A 19945-nucleotide genomic window follows, 5' to 3' on the forward strand; every position below is an offset into this window, starting at 1 on the left:
TGGCGATTGGCAAATGGACTCTGTGGGGCGGATCCTGCAAAGGAAAAGGCGGAACTAGTGGAGAAAAAGGGCGTGAAGCCTCCATTTCCAGAAACAAAACGGGCAAAGAGGGAAGCCGCCTGAATCGGCGACAGAAGAGGCCGTTTGATGCAGGTTTGCCGCAGGGGATGCTGGGAATCGTAGTCTGGGAGAGTCTCTTTCCGGTCCGCATGAGGGAGTGGGCTTGGGCCTGGGCCTCCCGTGCGGGGAAGGGAATGCTGGGTGTTGAAGTCCGGGAGGGTCTCTCCAGAGAAATGATGCTTGGGATCCCGAGGCCTAGTCTTGAGGGTGGGGAGGGAGACGGGAGGCTTGGAGAGAGTCCGTGTCCGCCTGGAGAATGCCCGAAAGGCCCGTGGGAGGTTTGGCACAGCGGATGCTGGGAATCGTAGTCCGGGAGGGTCTCTTTCAGGTGCGCACGGGGGGGGGGGGGCTTGGACCTGGGCCTCCCCTGCGGGGAAGGGGACACAGCCGTGACCCTCTTCTCTTTTTCCCCTGCAGGAGGACGGAGGATGGCGGCGGATGCAGGAAAGAGGTGCCGCACGAGAGGAGGAGGAGGAGAGCGGGCCCTGCGGAGCAGCCCAACCCGGTCCCTGTGAGGCTTCCCCAGGAGATGGCGGGGAAAGTCTGGGGGGCTCCAGGGCCACAGGAGGGAGGAGCCCAGGGGGAGCCCGGGAAAGGCGGCTGCCTGGAGGGCGATGCGGGGAGGAGGAAATGGGCGGAGACCCCAAGATGGGCCTGGAGGGCGGAGTCTCCTTCGGAAGACCCCGAAAGCCCCAAAGGATCCAGGAGGAAGCAAAGGAACATCAGTGCCCGGAATGTGGGAAATCCTTCAGAACAAATGGACGTTTTGAAAACCATCTAAAAAACCACTCAGTTGGCAACCCATATCAGTGCCTTGAGTGTGGAAAGAGCTTCAGTCATAGGAGCAACCTTTATAGACATCAAAGGATCCACACAGGAGAAAAACCTCATAAATGCCTGGAATGTGGAAAGAGCTTCAGTCAGAGGGGACATCTTTATAAACATCAAAGGAGCCACTCAGGAGAAAAACCACATAAATGCCTGGCAAGAAAGGTAATAACATCCAATTAAAAGTTTCGCTTTTAATAAATTTAATATATTTTTTTCTTTTAATAAATTCCTTTAGTCTTCCAGGGCCATGCCCAGGGTCCCAGGCCTGAGTTTGACTGCTGTTGGTCATTCTGATGGCAACTAGCAGAGCAGGCTGTCCTGGGAGGGGCGGGAGGCCTTGTATGAGTCTGGATGTCCATCTGTCAGTGGTTCGGGAAAGTTGGATTCTCAACTGGGCAGCTGTGGATGAGATCCCTGCCTGATCCCTGTCCAAGGGCTGCAGTTGAGGGTTGCTCCGATTGTTAGACTTTGAAATTAAAGAATGGAATTCTGAGGCCTGCCCTCAAAAGAATATATATATATATATATACCCATACATATGTACATACACATTAATCACAGCCCATTTAGATTACATAACAAGAGACTTGGGAGTTCACAAGGTGGATACTTCTTCCTATGGAAGAAAACTGACTGAATCTAATGTGCTGCTTCGGATACCGCAGAGCCTCTTCCCAGCAGTTGTGGAGAGGATGTGTTGTGTCCCAGACAATCCTGCACAACCTGGTCAGGCATCGTTTCTAGCTGATTAGAAACCAGTTGAGTTTCTGGGACGGAAAGTTCTTCAGTGGGATGAGACATTTTATTGTGAATTTGAGAATTCCCATATTTGTATCTTCTGAGTTTGCAAAACTTTATTGAACTGTATTGAGGATAACATCAGGGTAAAGATCAACAATGGCATTTTCTTTTCCTTGAAAAGCCAAACCGTGTCTAGGAGGAAAGTTTTGGGATTGAGTAGAAATGCGAGTGGGAAACAGTGTGGGCAGTTGAACGGTTTTTCTACCAAATTGGGCTAGTTTTGCAGATTTGTTGCAGGAAAAAGTTTGACCTCTGTGGGTTCCAATTTGGGGGCTATTTTGGATTATTTTTAAAGCACTGTACAGATAGTCCTTGACCTACAACTATTTGCTTAGTGACTTAGTGGAGTTATAGCTGCACTGAAAAAAGTGGCCTTGACCAGTTTTCACACCTACGACTGTTCCAGCATCCATGTGGTCAAAATCCAGGCGTTTAGCCACTGGCATGTATTTATGACGGCTTCGCTGTCCCAGGGTCACGCCATTAGATGGGTCCACCCCAGGCGCCTGATGGATCCTGATAGGTTCCAGACGGAGCTTGGGCCTATTCCTGATGATCTGGCACACGACTCGGCTGAGGACCTAGTAGCTGCCTGGGATCGGGCGGCTGGTGGGGCCTTGGATCGAGTCGTGCCTTTGCGGCCTCTGACCCGGTGTCGATCCCTCGCGGCTCCTTGTTCACCGAGGAGCTGAGGGAGATGAAATGCCGGAAAAGACGCCTAGAGAGCAGTTGGAGGGCCAGTCACGCTGAATCTGACCGAACACTGGTAAGGTCGCATATTAAGACCTACCTAGTGGCGATAAAGACGGCAAAGTTTAATTACTTTTCCGCCTCTATTGCGTCATCAGGCAATCGTCCGGCTGCCCTGTTCAGGGTAACCCGCTCCCTGCTCCACCTGGGAGCGCGGGAGGTTCCCTTGGAAGGCAGGGCGGAGGATTTCGGACAATACCTGCATGACAAAATCGCTCAGATCCGGGGGGACTTGGATAGATCAGGGCAGGGTGACGAGGAATAGTCTTGAGAATGTTATCTGGGAGGAGTTTGATGCTGTGACTCCCGATGATGTGGACAGGATTTTGGGGAGACTTAGTGCGGCCACATGTTTACTGGACCCGTGTCCTCCTGGTTGGTACTGGCCTCCCGGGAGGTTACACGAGGCTGGCTCCAGGGTGTTATCAATGCTTCGTTGAGTGAGGGTTACTTCCCCGCGGCCTTGAAAGAGGCGGTGGTGAGGCCTCTCCTCAAGAAGCCATCCCTGGATCCGGCAATATTGGCCAACTACCGTCCTGTCTCCAACCTTCGCTTTCTGGCGAAGGTTGTTGAGAGTGTGGTCACGCGACAGTTCCCGCAATTCCTGGAGGAAACATCCTATCTGGATCCGTTCCAGTCTGGTTTCAGGCCTGGGCACAGCACGGAAACGGCATTGGTCGCGTTGGTTGATGATCTCTGGAGGGCTCGGGACAGGGGTTGCTCCTCTGTTCTGGTCCTGTTAGACCTCTCAGCGGCTTTTGATACCATCGACCATGGTATCATGCTGCATTGGTTGGAAGAGTTGGGGATGGGGGGCACCGTGTTACGGTGGTTCTCCTCCTTTCTCTCCGACCAGTCACAGTTCGTGTTGGCAGGGGGGCAGAGGTCGACCTCGAGGCCTCTTATATGTGGAGTGCCTCAGGGGTCGGTCCTCTCGCCCCTCCTGTTCAACATTTATGTGAAGCCGCTGGGCGAGATCATCCGTGGCTTTGGGGTGAGATACCATCAGTACACTGATGATACTCAGCTGTACATCTCCACCCCAGGCCACCCCAATGATGCCCTTGAAGTGATGTCCCAGTGCCTGGAGGCTGTACGGATCTGGATGGGGAGGAACAGGCTCAGGCTCAACCCTTCCAAGACTGAGTGGCTGTGGCTCCCGGCATCCCGATATGGTCAGTTGACTCCATCACTGACTATTGGGGGCGAGTCTTTGGCCCCCACAGAGAGGGCTCGCAATCTGGGAGTCCTCCTGGATACGCAGCTGTCCTTGGAGGAACATCTGACGGCTGTAACCAGGGGGACTTTTTATCAGGTTCGCCTGATCCGCCAGTTGCGGCCCTTTCTTGATCAGGATTCCTTGTGCACAGTCACTCATGCCCTCGTAACCTCTCGCCTTGATTACTGCAATGCTCTCTACATGGGGCTCCCCTTGAAGAGCACCTGGAGGCTCCAACTGGTCCAGAACGCAGCAGCGCGGGTAGTGACGGGAGCAGCGTGGCGCTCCCATGTAACACCGCTCCTGTGTGAACTGCACTGGCTCCCGGTGGTCTTCCGGGTGCGCTTCAAGGTGTTGGTTATCACCTTTAAAGCGCTCCATGGCATAGGGCCTAGCTATCTTCGAGACCACCTACTGCCACCGACGACCTCCCACCGACCCATGCGCTCCCACAGAGAGGGCCTCCTCGGGGTGCCATCAGCCAAACAATGCAGGCTGGTGACCCCCAGGGGCAGGGCCTTCACTGTGGGGGCACCCACCCTCTGGAATCAGTTGCCCCCTGAGATAAGGAAAATCCATGACCTCAGTGCCTTCCGCCGTGCCCTTAAAACTTTCTTTTTTCAACAAGCCGGGCTGGCTTAATTTCTTTTTAAGGGTTTTTTAATTGTCTTGTTTTGTTTATCGTTTTAATTAATGGGGCCAAATCTATATATATATTTTAAATGTGTTTTAATATTTGTATTTGATGTTTTTATTTGGCTGTTCACCGCCCTGAGTCCTCAGGGAGAAGGGCGGTATACAAATTCAAAAATAAAATAAAATAAAAAATAAAATAAAATAAATCAGTATTGATATCTTTCACATCTGGTGTCTCACAAAGTCATTGGAGGATTCGCATAACAACTTCACAATTCACTTCACAACTGTAGGATATGACCTGCCAATTATGGCAAAAAATGGGGTGCAGTAACTGTCAAGAACAGAAATTTTTGTCTCAATTCTGATTATAGATCTAGTTAGTACTACCTGGACAGTTTGGGGGCAATATATCCAACCGTCATGAACGATAACCGCAAAATACATCCCAGAGACAGTAAGAGGATTAAGTCAGCCAGGCCCTCCCCACCCCCAGCTGCCTTGCCAGCCCCTCCACAGACCCCCCACACACACATGGATTCATCTTCTCCTTTCTCATCCCTCCTCCTTTCTGAAGGGCCCCTTTGGAAAACTGCAGCAGAGGGGGAAATCCCCTCCAATACTGACCCCTGCATATTTGGATTTTTCAACTTTTTTTCAGCCCTTGGAAACCTGATGCTCCAGTTGACACACACATATATTTTCCTCCTCCACCCCCTCCCCCTTTGGAGGGGGCTCCTGCTGCTGCTGCTGCCCAGGCCAGTGTGCCCTGCGATGTAGCCCCCCACCCACGGACTGGCAGCTTTGAAATGACTAACTTAAAATGACATATTAGCCCTTTTAACATGGCAGTCTATGCCTCTTTTTTAAGGTTAAGAATGCTTGTTTTTCCCTTCTTGATGAAGGTTCTTTATTTGGTATGTGAGAACTTGCTTTTTCAGCAACTACACAACAGAGTATTCCGAGTGTCTCTAAATACATCTGCAACTTCCAGGAAAGACACAAACCCAGCTGGGAAAGACTGACACAAAAATTGGTCACATGTGGAATTTTATCCAGAATCAATGTTTTCTGTTTGCGCTTCACAAGCACTCAATGTCTTTTATGGTTTCATCATTTCTTTACTGACTTCTATGAGGAAATTCACTAGCAGGAACCATTGGCAGGAGGTTCTCATCCTTAGCTCCTCTTTAACTGGAGATGGTCTCCTTTTCTGCATAAATTCCTAGTTCTTCTACCTAGGAACAAGAATTGTCCTGGATGAAATGGAGGCTACATAGATGCTTCTTAAAAACACATTTGCGAGTTGTAGGATCTTATTTACTAGAATCCTGGATTTATTTTTACAAATCAGGCGGATATTTTCCTTTGTTTCCAACAAAATAGAAGAATATTGGTAGCTCAGGGTTGAAATGAGGGGTCTTTTTAACTCCCTGAGGCCCCCACACCCTTCCAGCAACTATGATGTTAGCTAGGAAGTAATGAAACGTGCAACGCGCCCCCCTCCTCTCTTCCCCCAACAACAACCCTGTGAGGTGAGCTGCACCAAAAGAGGGACTTGAACTCAGGGTCCCTTGCTTTCTACCCTGGTGCCTTAATCCATGGACCAAACTGGGTCCCCTTTATAGTCTGCTATAAGCCCCAGAAGAACCCCTGACCTCCGCCTGCCTCAATACAGAGCTGGGGGGGGAGGGAGGGGAGACTGAATTCCAAATTTCAAGGGAAGCGGCTTGAATCGGCGAAAGAGGAGCCCGGATGATACAGTTTGGTGCAGGGAATGTTGGGACTCGCAGTCTTTGGGGGTCTCTTTCGGGTCCGCAAGAGGTGGGGTCTTGGGCCTGGGCCTCTCCTGTGGGGAAGGGGACGCAGCCGTGACCTTCTTCTCTTTCTCCCCTGCAGGAGGACGGAGGATGGCGGCGGATGCAGGAAAGAGGCGCTGCACGAGAGGAGGAGGAGGCGAGCAGGCCCCTCAGAGCAGCCCTGCCCGGTCCCGGCGCGGCTTCCCGGGGAGACGGTGGGGAAAGGCCAGGGGGCTCCGGGGCTGCAGGAGGGAGGAGCCCAGGGGGAGCCCGGGAAAGGCGGTTGCCTGGAGGGCGATGCGGGGAGGAGGAAACGGGCAGAGACCCCGAAACAGGCCTGGAGGGCGGAGGTTCCTTCGGAAGACCCAGGAGGCCGCAAAGGATCCAGGAGGAAGCAAAGGAACATCAGTGCCCGGAATGTGGAAAATCCTTCAAAAGAAACAGAGCTCTTCAAAGGCATCTAAGAATCCACACAGGAGAAAAACCTCATAAGTGTCTGGAGTGTGGAAAGAGCTTCGGTAGGAGAGAACGTCTGCACAGACATCAAAGGATCCATTCAGGAGAGAAACCGTATCAGTGCCTGGAGTGTGGAAAGAGCTTCAGTCAGAGAGGAAATCTTTCCGTGCATCAAAGAATCCATTTGAGAGAGAAACGATATCAGTGCCTGGAGTGTGGTGAGAGTTTCGGTCAGAGAAGAAAACTTTCCCAGCATCAAACAATCCATTTAGGAGAAAAAGCACATAAATGCCTGGAGTGTGGAAAGAGCTTCAGTACGAGAGGAAGTCTGCACATACATCAAACGATCCACTCAGGAGAGAAACCGTATCAGTGCCTGGAGTGTGGAAAGAGCTTCAGTCAGAGAGGAAATCTTTCCGTGCATCAAAGAATCCACTGGGGAGAGAAACCGTATCAGTGCCTGGAGTGTGGAGAGAGTTTCAGTCAGAGAAGAAAACTTTCCCAGCATCAAAGAATCCACACAGGAGAAAAACCTCATAAATGCCTGGAGTGTGGAAAGAGCTTCAGTCACAGCAGCAGCCTTTATATACATCAAAGGATCCACACAGGAGAGAAACCTCATAAATGCCTGGAGTGTGGAAAGAGCTTCAGTCAGAGGGGAGATCTTTATACACATCAAAGGATCCACACAGGAGAGAAACCACATAAATGCCTGGAGTGTGGAAAGAGCTTCAGTCAGAGGGGACATCTTTATATACATCAAAGGATCCACACAGGAGAGAAACCTCATAAATGCCTGGAGTGTGGAAAGAGCTTCAGTCAGAGGGGAGATCTTTATATACATCAAAGGATCCACACAGGAGAGAAACCTCATAAATGCCTGGAGTGTGGAAAGAGCTTCACTCTGAGGGGAAATCTTTATACACATCAAAAGATCCACACAGGAGAGAAACCACATAAGTGTCTGGAGTGTGGAAAGAGCTTCAGTTGGAGGAACATCCTTTATGCACATCAAAGGATCCACACAGGAGAAAAACCACATAAATGTCTTGATTGTGGAAAGAGCTTCAGTAGGAGAGGAAATCTGCACATACATCAAAGGATCCACACAAGAGAGAAACCTCATAAATGCCTGGAATGTGGAAAGAGCTATACTAAGCATAGTAGCCTCAATCGACACCAAAGAATTCACATGGGAGAAAAATGATAAACACACCTGAGTGTGAGAAGACCTTCAGTCACGGTGTATCTCAGGAATTGAATTGAATTGTATATTTAATTTGGCCAAATGTGAATAGACACACTAGGAATTCACCTAGTGCATATTCATGATCATTATAATAATTCCAATAAGAGAAATTATTTATCTTTACTCCAAATGAGTAAAGAAGACAATAAGGGTAAATAATAACTGCCAAATAAGGGACTTTCTCAGGCTGAATAATAAAGGACTGTTTCAATTGTACATGCTAGATTTTTCAACTGGTCTAAATTGTACCTTTTCACAAGAGACATGCCATTTCCCATGTGAATGTTCTTTTAATGCAAGACCCATTTCAGTGGTTATGCTTAATATTATGGGATGTTACTGTGCATGTCTCTGATGTAACTGTAACTTGAGCAGGGTGATTTCTTCCATGCAATCAGCTCTTGTTTTTTATTTTTTTTCTACTGTATGGAGTATAAAATGAAACCCGATTCTGTGTCCTCGATTCCCTCTTTTCATTAAGGGAAATCTCTTTGCTACAATATTCTAATAAATTGCCTTTAAATTTACAGTCCCAGACTGTATCTCAGGAATTGAACTGAATTGAATTTTTATTTTCGCCAACTGCGAATAGACACACAAGGAATTTTTCTCGGGTACACAAGCTCTCAGTGTATGTACAAAACATCAGAATAATGATATAATTATAACAATTCGAATAAGAGGAATTATTTATCTTTTCTTCAATTAAGTAAAGAAGAGTTAATAATAACTGCCAAATAAGGGACTTTCTCAGGCTGAATAATAAAGGACTTTTTCTATTGTCCCTGCCATGATGGATCTGAAATGACAGGTGCTCTTTAATCGTATATTTATAAGCTGCTTAGAAGGTTTCACTTCCATTTTTACTGCTTGCCCTTCCCCCTCACACTTAGAGGCTGAGGGTACAGATGCATTTCTTTCCAAAGAATCATACAGTTTGTAGTCTGCATACAGTATATTTGAAGAAAAATGGGGAAAAGGAATATTCCTGCCCTTGCTTTATGAGTTATCTCATGGTTACTGTGAAACTCTGTGGATGTATCAATGCAGTGCATGTTATTTCAGCTTGCGGTGCTTGGATTCATTGAATGAGTTTACCAAAAATGTAAATATTGCAGAATATACAGCTTCATGCTACATAACTAAGCTCCATTTCAACCTGAATAAACTAAATTATTAATGTATCTTAAATGGAAAATTATCTTTATGATTCTTGATGAACATATCTTTTCTTTTATGTACACTGAGAGCATATGCACCAAGACAAATTCCTTGTGAGTCCGATCACACTTGGCCAATAAAAAATTCTATTCTATTCTATTCGAATATCCCAACTTTTTCTACTGTATGGAGTATAAAAAGAAACCCGATTCTGTGTCCCAGATTCCCTCTTTTCATTAAGGGAAATCTCTTTGCTACAATATTCTAATAAGTTGCCTTTAAATAGTCGTCCCACTCAGTGCCTAAGTGAAGCAAGTGTGCTGTGGCTGAATCTAGGGCTAATTTGGCCTCCATTGTTGGGGGTGTGAACTGTCCATACCATGTAAGACCCTCCCCAGACACCAGAAACTCTTGTCAGTTGGATTCTCTCAAAGGTCCCCTTGTCTTCCAGCAGAAACTGCTAAAGGGACTCTCTAAGGCCAAGGAAGCTTTGTGAGATACGAGCCAGATTCTCAAAGGGCCTCCAAAGGGCGACCAAACCAATCACTAAAGCTGCCCAGTTCTCATATTTTTGCACAAAAGGCAGACGGTTGTAGACTGCCTCTGTCAAGGGAAGCTCCACTTTTTTTTTTTGAGAAAAAAATTATTTTATTTTTAAAGAAACAATTCATCATTAATCAATCAGTGTAACATCTTGGTACAACATTTATTTAAAAATTTAAACAAAGTTTATCTTTGAACATTTTTGCCAATCTTTCCGGTGACATGTTTTATAGTTGGCAAATGTCACCGGAAATAGATTGGAAAAAATGTTCAAAGATAAATCAGCTAAATGTTGGAAATGCCACCAGACATCGGGATCGTACTGTCACATGTGGTGGACATGTCCAGAAGCGAGAAATTATTGGGCACAATAATCGCAAAAACTGATACAGCAACACATTGATCTTAAACCAGAGCTGTTCCTGTTGGGTATCTTACCGGAGAAATTTAGTAGAGAAAATACATATTTGATTATACATGTAATAAAGGCAGCAAGAATGGTATTTGCACAAAATTGGGAAGCAGAAAAAATTCCTACAAAGGGAGAGCTAATTAAGAAAATATTAGAATGTGCAGAAATGAGTAGATTAATATTAGCAATTAGTGGGAAGGAAGAATCGGAGTGTTACAGCATATGGGGGCAATTTTATCGATAGATAGAGACTGAATATAGACAATAGGCAATGTAAAAATAAGAAATATGGGGGAAATATATTTATTTCATACATTAAATTCACAATACATTAAATTCAAATGTAAGAAGAAAGATAATTATGTACTAAGAAAATGATGATACATGTTGAATATGATGACACGGAAGCTCCACTCATTAATGTAGCTCTGGATAAACTTCTCATCACACCCTTTGTGTTGCCATGTTGTTTTGTGCTTTTTTCCATCATCCCAGCTGAGCTCCCCCCATTATTTCTGCTTAGGTGAGGCATCTTTTTCTGAATCCCAAAGTAATACAGCAATCCAGGACAAAATCCTGTCTCCCTTGAACTACTTCTGCAAAAACAAAATATTGCATAGCTTTGAAGGGAAAAAATAATGATATAATAAATAATACTAGAATAGGGTATACTGGTATACCAGATTCTGTAACCATTGAGGTTCCTGTAATACATATATGCCTTTGCATTTGTATATCACATATATTATGCCTTTATGTATCTCCTGTAACAAACACATTCTGTTATTAGGCCTCTGTAATGTCTCTGGTATTTGTCAAACATTTGTTCCTGCCATTTGATCTGAACCCATATCCATCTTCTTCCTGATTTTCTTTTTTTTTCTTGAAAAAGTTTTAAAACAAACACAATTTCCCCAGTTTAGTCTCTGCAACTGTACAGTCCGTAGTTATACCCAATAAGAACAACTGTGGAGTAAATTTCAGTCTCTTTTTAAGAATATTCTGCATTCTTCCTGTTTTTCTTGTGCCATCTAAGAGCATGGTAGGCATCTCAGCTGGAACTGCAGACATCATCATCCGAGGGATAATTTACACTTCAGCCCTAACTTACACCTTTGATCTGTTCCCTGCAGCCCAGGGGGCCAAATGAGCAATTGGGAGAACAAAGGAAGAGATAAGGCTAATTGGGAGGCTTCTATTCCCTTGCAGGGCAACAAGGAATACACAAAGCTAAACTAGGAGGCCAGAATTGGGTACTAAGCTGATGTCTCTGAGGGTGTAAAAGGATGCCATACTTTCCCCAAGGGGTGCCTATCTCCTCGCATGCATTGTATCTTATGTCCTGGATATAGTCCCACCCAGTATTTTGTTTTTGGCCATAAATAAAATCTGCTTTTTTTTGCAAGCCTCGTCTTGAGTCTCTGTCTTTCGCATTCTGGTGACTCAAGTATATTTTGGGACCTTACAGCTTAATGATGCTGAACCCACAAAGCACATGAGCCTTTTTTGGCCAAGTTCCAAATGTTGAGGGATCCAGCAGTTAAAGGGACCCAGAAAGAAACCAACTTGGATCCTATCAAAATTGCATGATTTCCTGCTCCCTTTTTCCCACAATAATGATTTGGAATGAGAGGAAATTGACCAGCAGGATCCATTGGCAGGAGGTTCTCATCCTTAGCTTGATTTTAACTGGAGTTGCTCTGCTTTTGTGCATGAATTCCTAGTTCTTCTACCTAGGAGCAAGAATTATCCTGGATCACACAGAGGCCATGTAGTTGCTTCTTAAAAACAAATTTGTCAGTTATTGAATCCATATAGAGAATTTATTAGAATCCTGGATTTATTTTTGCAAATAAGGCAGAGAAGACATGCAGACATGAAGGATTCTCCGCCCTCTAGGCCCATCTCGGGGTCTCCGCCTGTTTCCTTCTCCCTGCAGCTCCCTCCAGGCAGCCCCCTTTCCCAGGGTCCCGCTTGGCTCATCCCGCCTGCAGCCCTGGAGGTCCAGGCCTATCCCCGCGGTCTCCTGGGGAAGCGGTGCCGGGACTGGGCAGAACAGCTCCGCGGAGCCTCCTCTTCTCTCAGGTGGCGCTTCTTTCCTTCCTCCACCGGGCTCCTCCGTCTTCCTGAAGGGGCAAAAGAGAAGTGGGTCACGGCTTTGTCCCCTTCCCCAGAGGGCAGTTCCAGGTCCGCCTGGGAAGGAAGGCCGAAGCCTCCGCCTCTTCTGGACAGGCCAAGGCTGGCACAGCCTTCACCTCACCGTCTGCCCACCAGACCAGGCCTCGGGCTCCCTTCTCCGGGATCCTCTCTGACTGTGACTCCCAGCATCCCCTGCGCCCTATCTAAGTCACAGAAGGTCAAATGAGCAGCAGTGAAGCCAATTTCAGAGTTGGCTGAGAGACCATATAGTACAATGATGGCTAACCTTTTTGCCATCATGTGCCAAATGCAGGGGGGGGGTGTCGTGCGAGTACGTGCCCACACCCATAATTCTATGTGGTCCACCACGCATACACACATGACCCCCCCGCTCTCCCCCCTCTTTTGACACATGATGGCACAGTGGGCCCAGTAGGGCTGTTTTTCACCCTCCCCAGGCTCCAGAGACTTTCTAGGAGCCTGGGGAGGGCGAAAATTGCCTTCCCCACCCCCACCCCGGAGTCCTTCCGGAGGCCAGAAATGTCCCATTTGCTGACTTCCGGTGAGACCGGAAGGCCCTTTTTTTGCTCTCCCCAGGCTCCAGAGCCTTTCTAGGGGAGGGGAAAAATGGTCTTCCCCACCCCCCCATGCTCCGTAGGCCAAAAACAATCTGCTTCCCTGCTTCCAGTGGGCCCAGAAGGCCCAAAAATCAGCTGGCCTGCACGCACATGCGTGCTGGAGCTGAGCTCACGTGCCCACCAATATGGCTCCACGTGCGAGGTAAGAAAGAAAGTGAGATAAGAAAGACGCAAAGAAAGCAGGAAAAGCCAATCATAAACAGAGGGCGAACATATTAATGAATGGAGATAAAACCCAGATATTTCAGATTCAAAACGGAGTGAGGCAGGGGTGTCCCCTATCCCCCTTACTTTATATTTTGGCGCTAGAGTTGCTACTTAGAAAGATCAGAGCCAATAAAGAAATTAAAGGATTAAAGATTAGGAAGGAAATATTTAAAACGCAAGCTTTTGCAGACGACGTAGCCCTCATAATAGAAGATCCATTAGAAACCGGTTTAAAATTAATGCAGGAAATACAGAAATATGGAGAAGTGGCGGGCCTTAAACTTAATAGGAAAAAACTAAAATAATAGTGAAAAATATGACAGACACACAAAAAAGGAAGTGGAAGACTTATTAGGCCTCCAGGTAGTTAAGAAAATAAAATATTTAGGAATATGGATCACCGCGAGATTCTCATCACTAAAAGAAGACAATTATACCCCATTACTGCAAAAAATATATCAGGACCTAGAAAGATGGAAAAAGCTAAAACTCTCTCTGATTGGTAAAATAGCAGCAATCAAAATGAACATCCTACCTAAAATTCTGTATCTATTCCAAAATATTCCGATAACCTTAGATAAAAAATTCTTTCTGGACCTGAACAAACATATTAGAAACTTCTTATGGGAGGGTAAGAAATCGAGGATCTCCCTCAAGATACTGCAAGGAAAAAGAAATTTGGGAGGATTCGGGCTCCCCGATTGGGAAATATACCAAAAGGCGGCGAAAGTAATTTGGATTAAGGTGTGGATCACGTTACGAAATAGGAGAATCCTGACGTTAGAAGGACATGACCTATTAGAAGGATAGCACGCTCACCAGTGGGACACAAAGAACAAGCAAAAAATCCTACTTTCACAAACATAAAATTAGGGAGACACTCATACATACGTGGGAGGAAATTAGACAGAGGATTTATACTAAGGTACCTAACTGGCTTTCCATTATGGAAGCGTTGGCGGCCCCAAACAGGAGAGATGACTATAAATTGGGCACGTATAAAGATATTCTTGATGAAAAGGGGAAGCTCAAATCTTTGGATATATTGAGGGACCAGGGTTTTAACTTAGATCGGTGGAATTACTTGCAGATTAATTCAAGATTTCAGAAAGACAGAGACCAATTCGACATAGAATCTAAGTGTGGAAATTTTGATAAAATTATTTGGGGAGTAGACAAGAAAACGCTAGCAAAAATATATAACTTCTTACTAGATGAGGATAGGGCAGAGATTATAGCAAAAAATCAGCTAAATATCTGGAAAAAAATTTGGGATACAGATTAAATTTTAACAACTGGGAGGTGGCCTGGAATAGGAATTATAAAATGACGAAATCGGCAACATTCAGAGAAAACCATTATAAAATGCTACACAGGTGGTATTTAGCGCAAGCTAGGTTAGCGAAAATGTTTCCAAATCTCTCAGCCACGTGTTCGAAATGTGGAAAAGTGGTCGGCACCTTCCATCATCTATGGTGGACCTGTCCAGAGACAAAAAGGTTCTGGTCCAAAATTCGATCTTGGCTATGTGAAATAACGGGACAGGAGATAGTTTTATCTCCAGAAATCTTCCTTCTGGGTATAATCGGAGACGGCTTTAACAACAACAAAACTCAACTCATAATCCAGATAACAGCAGCGGCTAGACTAGCCTTTGCGAAATACTGGAAAAATAAAATCATACCATCAGAAGAAATATTAATAAATAAAATCCTAGAGTGCGCAGAAATGGCAAAACTGACGAGTGAGATAAATAATGAGGAGAAATCTAAATACTATGAAGTATGGGGAAACTGGTACAATTGGTTGAAGAACAAGACAAAAACATGATTTTAGGATATGATTTGTTACGCATTTGAAATACGAGCTATACTGTTTAGAATATTGAACAGCTAAGGATGAAGTTTATCTGATGTATGATTTCGTAAAATGTATAAACACTGTGCCTCTGATGGAGGTAGAGATTGTATATTCTTTCTTTTATAACGGAAAAATTCAATAAAGTATATTTAAAAAAAAGAAAGAAAGAAAGTGAGGTAATAGGCAAAGAAAGCAGGAAAAGCCGAGCGGAAGGCTATCCTGTCGGCACAAGCTCTCAAAAGAGAAAGCGCCAGTAAGGGGAAAGGCAGAGGGGGGGATTGCAGAATAAATTAACCGAGGGGGGGGGATGGAACAAGCGTAGAGGCAGAGGAGAGCCAAGACAAAAAGAGCCAAAGGGGCAGGGAAACAAAAAAAGCAGGGCTGAGAGAGACCAGTGTGCTCCTTGTAAAAGGAACGGAAACTAAAAACGTGAATTGCCCCAACGCAAGACATCAACAGTCTGGAACCGCTGATCAGCAGGACTCAGCCTGAAGGGGACCAGAGGAACTTTTGAAGCGAGGAACGTCTTGCCCCCCCAAAAAACCCCGATTGACTAGTGGGGAGAATCCTGTCCCTTGTTTTGATAGATACTGTGTAGGGGACTGTCCTAGTCCTTCAAGGGCTACCCCCTCCCGAGGGACCCAGCGCTCTGCTTCATGATCCATGCATTCATTTAAGGACGGGGATAGGGCCAGTCATCAAGGGAACTGACAGAACCCAGGTCCTCTCTGTTCCTATCGTACAAAGTTAGCAGCCTCCCCTCTCCTAAAAGAAGGGAATACTTTGGAAAAATTTTTTTAAAAGGCAGAATATTGTATTTCCCTAAAGGAGGAACATGCTCTTGGAGAGCAGCCCCCATCTTTCTTAATAGCCCCAGCAGGACTGGGCCAGCCTCTCTACAAGACAAAAGGCCCTCAGCTCCAGGGTGACGGGATTAGCCCTCACTCAAGATCCAAACCAGGACAAAGCCATTAAGACACAACAGGAATTGCCCCACACCCTTCCAGAGCACCAGCTTCTTCATTGCATTGCATCACCCAGCAAGCTTCAACCAAACCTCGGAGCTCAGACCACCTCAGCTGTAAGTCCTGCATTGCCCCATGGAAGTCTGACGGCAGCCAACAGAATACCTTGCACAGCAACAGGAAGCTCAGGTTCAAAGCCCAAGAGAAGATATCAATATGGAATTAGTTTTAAAATTATGGAATCTGCAGAAATGGACAAACTTACAAAGGAATTACAAGAAAAAGAGGAAAATGATTATAATTTAGTATGGGAGAAATGGTACACCTGGTTGGAGGGTAGAAAAGGAAAAAAGATAAGGAAATAAATGGAAAGATTTGAATCATAGATATGATTATAAAATACCAATTTATGTTAATAGTGAATTAAAAATGCTTGAATGCTCAAGGTTGACTCAGCCTTCCATCCTTTCTAAGGTAGGTAAATTGAGGAGCCAGTTTGTGGGGGCAATAAGCTGACTTTGTATAAAATATACAAAAGTATGAAGGCTATTGCTTAACGCACTGTAAGCCGCCATAAGTCTCCGAAGAAGGGCGGCATATAAATCAAATTAAATATATCTATCAAGTAAGAATATGTATAGAGATGATGTAGTAGGGATATAGATATGTTATAACAAGAAAGAATTAAAGGTATAAATAAGAATATAGAATACTGATGCGACAAGTTTGAAAAGAAGATGTATAGATGAATCTTTGTTTACTTGTTTTGTTTGTTTGTTTGTATTTTTCAAATATTTTTTTTGAAAAAAAATATGGAATTAGTTTCAAATTCTTCCTCTTCCTTCAACCTCAGGACTGTATATTCCCATCTCTACATCCCCCTTAGTGATGTCTTCTTCTTTTTTCTTCTTCTTTTAAGATGGACTCTAAATTCCTTCCAGGGCCGTGCCCAGGGTCCCAGACCTAAGTTTGACTGCTTTTTTGGTCAATCACGAAGGGATAGTAAAATTCTTGACAGAGAAGAATTTTACTACCCCTTCGTGATTGACCGAAAGCAGTGTTTAAACATTCCCCTTCCTGTGGCGTTTCAAGTAGCAATTGGCAAAATCTTGGTTGGGTCTCTAAAGCTGCATCAAAAAGCTTTGTGGAGGGGAGGGTTGCATATGGCACTAGGAAACTACCAGAAAAGCAGCAGCTTTGGACACTGCAACCCGCATCTGGCTTCCTTGGCTTGTTGCCTACCAGCTGTGTTGGGACAGATGTGTTCCAGGCAAGACAGAAAGGCTGAGACACCAGTGGCTTCTTCCAGGAAAAGGAGACAGAGGGACTGTCAGCTGCAGCTGCTCAGAGCTCAACCTCTGCTACTGAAAAGGAAAGACCGACTCTGGCCCACCTTGCTGAGTAATACTTTGAAATACAGCACTACTGACTGACTGAATTATTTGTTTGTTGATTAATTGATTGGTTGGTTTGATTTATATGCCGCCCTCAGGGCGGCTTACAATGCGTTAAGCAATAGCCTTCATACTTTTGTATATACCTGCTTAGTAGGGCTTTCGGCCCCCCCAAGCGGTGTTCTTTTTTTTAATACAAAGTCAGCTTATTGCCCCCACAATCCGGGTCCTCATTTTACCTACCTCGGAAGGATGGAAGGCTGAGTCCACCTTGAGCCTGGTGAGATTTGAACTTGCAGTAATTGCAGGCAGCTAAGTGCTACTTTAACAGTACTTTAGTCCGCTGCACCACCAAGGCCCTTTAATTAAATTTGCCTTGGTGATATAGGAATGTACATTGAATACAGTTGAATTCACATCCCTTGCACAATTTCCAAAATGTGCACCCCTTGTAAGAAAACATGTGATCATGCAAATCAATTTTTAAATAATTTGTAACGTGGGTCAAGTTATACTATGAAGCAATAGAGAATAGCGCAATCCCTAAACAAACCATAATAAACAGTAAAATGGTCCTTTTCCTGAAGCAAGAGTAAACCGGAATCGATAGTTAACTGTGGTTATTGTTTTTTGCAGTCGAGGGGCTGTCCTACCTCGCAGGGTTGATTAATGGGGCAATAGGGAAGCCATGATCGTCTCCCGCAGAGCAGCCCAGGAAGAGACTCACCTGGGGGGAGGAGGGTCCTTTCGATGGCTCCCCAGCCGATTCCCCCCGAGATGCATCCCCCGGGAAGGGAAGCCCCCACGGCTGCATTTGCATGGCCTGCTCAGCTTGGCTGCTCTTAGGTTAACTTTGCTTGCAGGCAGCCTGTGAACCCAGCCGGGGCTCAGGATGCGCAAGGCCAGGAGTGGGAAGCATGTTGTGTGAACGGGGCCTCCGGTCCCACCGAGTCCTCTTTGAGGTCCTTTCAGGCGATGACCCAGTCCGCCTCTTTCCCAGTGGAAGGCCTGGGGCAACGATGCCTCCCTTGGCTTCCAGACTTCTCCTGCCGGCTGCAAGGATGGCACCGGGGGCTACTCTCCCTTCTGCTACAGAGACGGAGCCCTCCACCACTTCCACTCGTGGGCCTCTGTCCCGCCAAGAGCCACGGGGCCTTTCATGCGAGCCCTCCTTACATGTGAACAGCTGCCAGGAGCCTTTGAGACCTTTGCAAGCCAGTCTTCCCAATTGCTTCCGTACTTCTGGCCCCAGAGTCAAGGCTCATGGCCTGAAAATAGGGGCAGAGAATGATAAAAGAGAAGCTGTTGCCCCCCCCCCAACTGGCCACCCCCCCTCTTGCCCCCAGGCTTCGGCTTCTCGGACCCCCAGAATTGAATACCTTATTTCAAGTGTGGGGAATGTATGTAAGTATGACATTTATACAACTACACATGCTTAAACAAGAGTAGAAAAATAACATAAAGAGCCAATAAAGAGCATCCCAGATCCTCCAAAGGCAGCATATTCCCACTATCAGGCCTCCTGAAGGTCTCTGGAGCTTCTCCATCATCCAGGTCAGGGTTGTCCCGAAGGAGCTTTTTCAAGAGGCAGCTGGATTTCCTTTGAAGGCGTTTCGCTTCTCATCCAAGAAGCTTCTTTGGTGGTGAAGAACTGAAGAAGCTTCTTGGATGAGAAGTGAAACATCTTCGAGGAAAAATAAAGCCCAGTTCTCTTTTGAAAAAGCACCTTTGCGATGAGGCCTCCTGCTTGAGCAGGGGGTCAGACTAGAGGACCTCCGAGGCCCCTTCCCACTCGGTTGTTCTTATTCTGTTAGCTGACAAGGGAACTTCCTACATGCACCTAAAAACCCCTTGAGGACCTCACTGGGCTCCAGCATCACCTTTCCCCAGGTATTTACTGCAAAAACAACATTAAAACCCCAGGTAAAGCAAGAACAATAAAATGATGTCATATCTTAAAAAGTTGCTCTTGGCCAGAGGGAGGGGGGGGGCATAAAAGTTTAAAAACTTTTGGAGTTGCTCAATCAGGATCCCCTCCCAGCCCAGGAGAAGCTGCAGTGCAAGAGAGGAGCAGGGCCAGGACCCCCTCCAGCCTTTGGGGCCCAGGATTTAAATAGGAAAAGCCCCCCCACCAACCCAAGGCGGTGGGGGTCCTCCAGCTATGGGGCATTTAAGGGGAGGGGGGCAGAGCTGGGGGGGCTGCAGTGGGGGGGAAAGGTGGGCCTTCCTGGAGGCTTCGACTTCAGGGGCTCAGCAGAGGCTGAGGGGGTCCACATATTAATGGGGGGGGTCCTGGGGGGATTTAGCCCCCTGCAGATTTGCAAAGGGGTCCTTGGGGGGGGAGAGGCGGGAAAGGGGGGTCAGGAGCTGCAGGGAGGAGCCTCCTCGGTCTCTAAGCCTGGAGACCCCCAGGAGCCCCTTCAGCCCCGCCTGCCTGGGTGCCCCCCCCATATTTCCCCCCCCTCCCCGCCTTGTCTAGGGAGAGACCCCGGTTGGGGGAGGGGAGGGAAAGTCAGAGCCCCAGAAGGGCCCCCCAACCTCCGCCTGCCTGGATGGGGGGAGGGGGAGAACACCGGACCCCAAAGATCAAAGGGAGACCTCCCCCCCCCGCCTCACCTTCGCGCAGGACCAGCAACCCCCTCGGCAGGGCGCAGGCGCCGTGGGCCTGATTGAAGGAAGGCGGACGCCGATTGGTCGCTCTGGGGAGGTTGGCGATTGGCAGGAGGACTCCGAGGGGCGGATTCCCCGAAGGAAAAAGCGGAACT

The 19945-nt window shown here is 46.6% G+C and overlaps 1 protein-coding gene and 1 long non-coding RNA gene across 2 annotated transcripts; one reads left to right on the plus strand and one right to left on the minus strand.

Moving 5' to 3' along the window:
- The first annotated feature begins 48 nt into the window (after positions 1-48).
- Positions 49-11382, plus strand: LOC148111708 (uncharacterized). The gene is made up of 3 exons (XM_087879776.1): positions 49-153; positions 538-1113; positions 6257-11382. Exons 1-3 carry the CDS (start codon positions 148-150, stop codon positions 7817-7819), a joined length of 2145 nt encoding a protein of 714 aa, XP_087735902.1. The 5' UTR covers positions 49-147; the 3' UTR covers positions 7820-11382.
- Positions 10265-19931, minus strand: LOC148111709 (uncharacterized). Its single transcript, XR_015730201.1, has 2 exons — positions 19797-19931; positions 10265-12103 (listed from the first exon to the last, which is right to left on the minus strand). It is a non-coding gene; the product is annotated as an uncharacterized LOC148111709 (long non-coding RNA).
- Between the last annotated feature and the right edge of the window lie 14 nt (positions 19932-19945).

Source organism: Pantherophis guttatus, chromosome 16 (assembly GCF_059756535.1).
Source record: "Pantherophis guttatus breed Tessera chromosome 16, ASM5975653v1, whole genome shotgun sequence".
NCBI classification, from domain to species: domain Eukaryota; kingdom Metazoa; phylum Chordata; class Lepidosauria; order Squamata; family Colubridae; genus Pantherophis; species Pantherophis guttatus.

Excerpts from the sequence above, each read along its gene's own strand:
- LOC148111708 (XM_087879776.1), top strand. Across the intron at positions 1,114-6,256 it reads ATAAATGCCTGGCAAGAAAG|GAGGACGGAGGATGGCGGCG; the intron begins GTAATAACATCC and ends TCTCCCCTGCAG.